Raw genomic sequence first — 5,000 nt, 5'->3', positions numbered from 1 at the left:
GTGATAAACTTACAGTGGAATTGGTGAATTGTGAATCTTATATTGATAAACTCAATGAAATGTTAGCCTTCCTTGAAGATACTGTCTCTTTCACTTCTAGTACCTTAGATGCTGCAAGGAGTTTGCTGAAGAGTCCTACTGCTCCCCTTCCTACTTTCAGTAGCACTGAAGGGGAAAATATAAACAAATTCTTAACAGAATTTGAGGATACCACAGGCTCCTTTCAGCTTAAGGATAGGGATAAATTGTTGTTGTTAAAGCAACAAGTTTCGGGGCGTGCTTCCGTTTTGTTGAGTTCACTTGAAGTGGATAAACAGACTTATAATGATGCCAAGGAAATTTTGTTAGCAGCTTTGGCTTCTGGTTCGCTGCAGAAATTCAATACTAATAAACAAATAGCAGAGATGAGATTAACGTACAGCACAGATCCATTTCCCTATATTAGTCAGATGAAAAACTGTATTGAATCTGTTAAGTTGCAAAAAATTGAAACTAATGACTTTTTGAATTATTTCTTTTGGCAAGGTTTGAATGTTACTTTCAAAAATCAGTTGACTATCATAACAAATAAGACCAGACCTTCATTGGATGAAATAAAGGATAAATTTTTTGAGGCAGCAGAACGATATTCATTAGCTACCCAGAATTTCCATTCAAAGAATCATTCTAAAGGTTTTAATATCAAATCTTCAACAACAAATTTGGCTACTAATGTCAATTTTAGCAAGACTAACGGGCCTTCAGTTAAGTGTACTTTATGTGCTTTAGACAAGGAAAGAGACTCTTCTCATCCTATCTATAAGTGTAAGTATTATGATAGTCCAAAGGCCAAAGTTGACAAATTGAAGGAAATTGGAGGATGTTTAAAGTGCGCTAAAGCCAATCATTCCACCGAATCTTGTAATTTTGTTTTTCGAAAGAAATGTTTTCATTGTGGAAAATGGCATTTTACCTATCTGTGTATAAATGGAAATGAAGAAAGGAGTTTACTGGGTGCCACCAATAAAATCGAAGCAACCCCTGTTACCTCTCAGAGTCAAAAAGTGTCCAAAAAAGGGAAAAACTGTAAATCTGCTCCCAAAGAGGAGGTTTCTAGTGGCATGATTCTATCAGTAGGTGCTTTACGGACTACCAGTACAGAGTCAATTTTGCCTACTTTTACTTGTTACCTAAGTAACCGGGTCGAGATTAGGTGTCTTGTAGACAGTGGTTGCCACACTAATTTTATTACGGAAGCTGTAGCCAATACTAGTAATCTCAAGGTGTTAAAAGAAAGGGTACATTTGACTGTTAACGGTTTTAACTCGAGTAAGCAGTATGTAACTAAGCTTGTGGAAGTAGAGGTAGAGATAGGTAATGAAAGGTTCAAGATTGAAGCACTTTGTGTACCATCTATTGATATAAATTTGAAACTTCCACAGCTTTCTAGGATTACAGCTGCGTTTATTGAGAAAGGCTATGTCTTGGCAGACAATCAATTGTTAAACCATCAGGAGGAGATCAATAACATTGATTTCATATTAGGTACAAATTCTATGTATTGTCTTTTGAGCTCAATGGTAAATTTTGGTCAGCCGATTCCCTCTGTCTATAGTCAATGTGCTCTAGGGGTTATGCTATTGGGTAATCTGCAGAACACTATTTCTAATTTGAAATACTTACCTGATTTAAATTATGCCTCATACAATGGTAATAATTCGGACATTTCTACTTATTTGTCTGTAGAATCTTCTGTTGTCTATGTAGGCTTTGGTTCAAGCATCTTGTGTGATGATTCAAACTTTATGGAAGAGGAGGTAACTCTTGATGTTGAATCAAATTTTGCAGTGTTGAAAGATGATGGAAGTATTTCGGAGACTGAATTGAATAAAGCTGCAAACGAAGTTCTCATGAAATATGATGAGAAGAAGGTATTAAACTATGACCAATTAGAATTCGAAAACTGCTCTTCAGAGGTCAATGATCAACTTGTTAGATTTGCTTTGAATCATTCTGTTCGTACTGAAAAGGGCAGGATATCCATGCCTCTTTTATGGAACAGTAAAGTATCTCATCTTCTTGGTAGGAATTACAATCTTGCTAAAGCTGTGCTAAAATCTAACTTAAAAAAGTTAAGAAAGAATGAGCTTCATTTACATTTGATGGATGATGCCATTAAAGAACAAGAACAACTTGGTATAATACAGAGGATTCCAAATTTGGATCAGTATATGAAGGAACATCCTGAGCATAGTTTCTTACCGCACATGGGGGTGTTTAAACTAAACAGGGAGACCACTAAGTGTAGAGTTGTTTTTCTCTCGAATATTTGTGAAAAAGATTTGTCTAAGCCAGCTACTGTTAGTCATAATCAGAGTATACATTCTGGACCTTGTGTAAACCAAAAGATTGCTTCAGCTCTTTTACACCTGAGATTTGGGTCTAAGCTTCTATGCTTTGACATCCGGAAAGCTTTTAACCAAATAGAGCTGAATCCCTCTGATCAGAATAAATTACTATTTCTTTGGTATCGTAATGTAAAGAAAGGAGATTTTTCTCTTGTGGGGTATAAGAATGTGCGATTGAGTTTTGGATTACGATGTTCACCAACAATTTTGATGTTGAGTTTATACAAGATTTTGGTCCTGGATACTGAAGGGAATTCTGAGGAGGTTGTATGTTTGAAAAGGTTGATTTATCAATTATTTTATATGGATAATGGTGCTTTCACTTGTAGTGATTCATCAACTTTGAAATGGGCTTATCAGTTATTGCCATCTATTTTTGAGCCCTATAAGATGGAATTACAACAAATTGTTACTAATGATAGTTCACTTCAGGAGGATATTGATGCTGGTCTTGAAAACAAAACTGACAGTAAAGTTAAACTTTTAGGCTTGCAGTGGCATAGGCAAGATGATATATTGTCAACTAGACATATTGCTCTTGAGGGATCAGCCAATACAAAACGTTTAATTCTCAGGTCGATAGCCTCTAATTTTGATTCATATAATTTCAATGGACCAGTTTTTAACAGATCTAGAGTTTTTATGCATGGCTTACAGTGTGACAAATCACTTGGATGGGATGATCCATTGTCACAAGAGCGAATGAAAGAGTGGAACTGTATTTCAAGACAAGCTAATGCAACTCCAGAAATTATGGTAGAACGGTTTGTAGGGGAAAGAGATGCATCTTATAGGATACTAGCTTGTGTTGATGCAAGTAGTCTCATGTATGGAGCCGTACTTTATATTGAGAATATAGATACAGGTAAGGTTAGTTTTGTATTGGCCAAAAACAGAATTGTGAACACAAATTTGAAGACTAAATCAATCCCTTCCCTGGAGTTGCAGGCTATTAGTTTAGGTACAGAGATGCTTATGGAACTTTATAAAGAACTGTCTGGTCCTGCATGTGTCATTCCCATCAATATTAAAGCACTGACTTTGTATTCTGATAGTTTGGTAGCGTTAACTTGGGTAAATTCCTATGCTAGTAAACTTGATAAAATGCAGGGAAAATCCAATTTTATATTGAATAGGTTACATCGTATAAATCAGCTTTGTGAAATCTTCCCTGTGAACTTTACCTTCACAAGTGGGCAGAATAATCCTGGGGATTGCATAACTAGATGTTTATCATACAAACAACTCAAGAAAACTAACTATTTCTCAGGACCACAAATTCAGTCAAGTGATGTAGCAATAAGTCAAAATGTACTGAGTTTCACCATCCCGAATCCTTTATTCAAGATCAATGATGATAATGTTGAAAGCAAAGACGTTGGTAGTTATAATATACAGTGCAATAAACTTTCCATATCATCGGAATATCTAGTTTCTCCAAACAGATATTCTGACTTTTGCCATTTAGTGGCTGTAATTGCTAGGGTTCTGAGATGTTGGAATAAGTGGAAGGCTCGCACAAAGTTGAACAGACCAACTTGTAAGGATTTGATGGTTATTGAATCTGGGTATTACAAAGAGGCTGTTATGCACATAATTTTGAAAGATCAGCTTGTCTATTTCCCTGAAGTCTTTGATTATTTTGGGTCTGATTTGAAAAGGGTCAAGAACATACCCAATCTTGTCAGTCAGCTTAATGTTTATCCTGATCAGGTTGGAATTCTGAGGGTGAGAAGCAAATGTGATCGGTGGAAAGAGGGTGAAAGATGCTATTTCCCTATTCTTTTGCACAAGCATAGTGAGTTAACAAAGTTGATAATTCTTGATTTGCATGTAAGGCTGAAACATGCTGGATGTTATTCACTTTTAGCAGAGCTGCGGAAAGAGTTTTGGATACCTCACTATTTCTCAGTTGTTAAAAATGTCCTTAAGGATTGTGTTACGTGCAAAAGGTATAATGGTCGTTCTGTGAAACTGAATCAGTCCCCATATCGTGATGTTAGATTGCATCCTTCTGAGATTCCTTTTGGGTATGTGTACATAGATTACTTTGGTCCTTATACTGTTAAACAGGAACATAGAAAGCTAAAAGTGTGGGTTCTTTGCCTTACCTGTATGTTTACTCGAGCAGTCAATTTGAAGATTTGCGTGGATATGTCTGTTAAAGAATTCCTTCGTTCTTTTATGCTTCACACGTTTGATTATGGATTACCACAGTTTTGTGTAAGTGACTTAGGCACACAGATAGTAGCAGGAGGTAACATCATAATGGATTTTCTTAAAGATCCTGAAACCCAGATGCATTTTGATGAGGCTGGTGTACAATCGATAAAATTTGATCGGTATTTTAAAGGCTGCAGTCAGATGGGTTCTTTGGTAGAGATATGTATAAAGATGGTCAAACATTTGATAAATAAGTCCATTGGTACAAATGTTCTAGAATTTAGAGATTTTGAATTTGTTGTTAGTCAAACTTGTCACTTGGTGAATAAGCGACCAATTGCTTTTAAAGAGGCATTAAGGGATTCGAGCAACGAGCCTGTTCCTCACCCTATCACTCCGGAAAGGCTTATTCATGGCTATGATCTCTTATCCATCAATGTCATTCCTGAT

General features: G+C 36.1%; 2 protein-coding genes across 2 annotated transcripts in view; one reads left to right on the top strand and one right to left on the bottom strand.

The window, feature by feature from the left end:
* LOC137643614 (oxytocin receptor-like) overlaps positions 1-5,000 on the bottom strand; it is a 331,637-nt gene that overhangs the window by 171,271 nt on the left and 155,366 nt on the right. The window lies entirely within an intron of this gene.
* LOC137643613 (uncharacterized) overlaps positions 4,176-5,000 on the top strand; it is a 2,603-nt gene continuing 1,778 nt past the window's right edge. The window contains exon 1 of the mRNA XM_068376329.1: positions 4,176-5,000. This exon is cut by the window's right edge and continues 1,188 nt beyond it. Coding sequence (XP_068232430.1) covers positions 4,503-5,000 — 498 coding nt within the window. The 5' untranslated portion in view covers positions 4,176-4,502.

The sequence above is a fragment of the Palaemon carinicauda genome, chromosome 7, assembly GCF_036898095.1.
Source record: "Palaemon carinicauda isolate YSFRI2023 chromosome 7, ASM3689809v2, whole genome shotgun sequence".
Classification (NCBI taxonomy): Eukaryota; Metazoa; Arthropoda; class Malacostraca; order Decapoda; family Palaemonidae; genus Palaemon; species Palaemon carinicauda.
The sequence above is the reverse complement of the archived record's forward strand: the minus strand, read 5'-3'. Positions and strand labels throughout refer to the sequence as shown.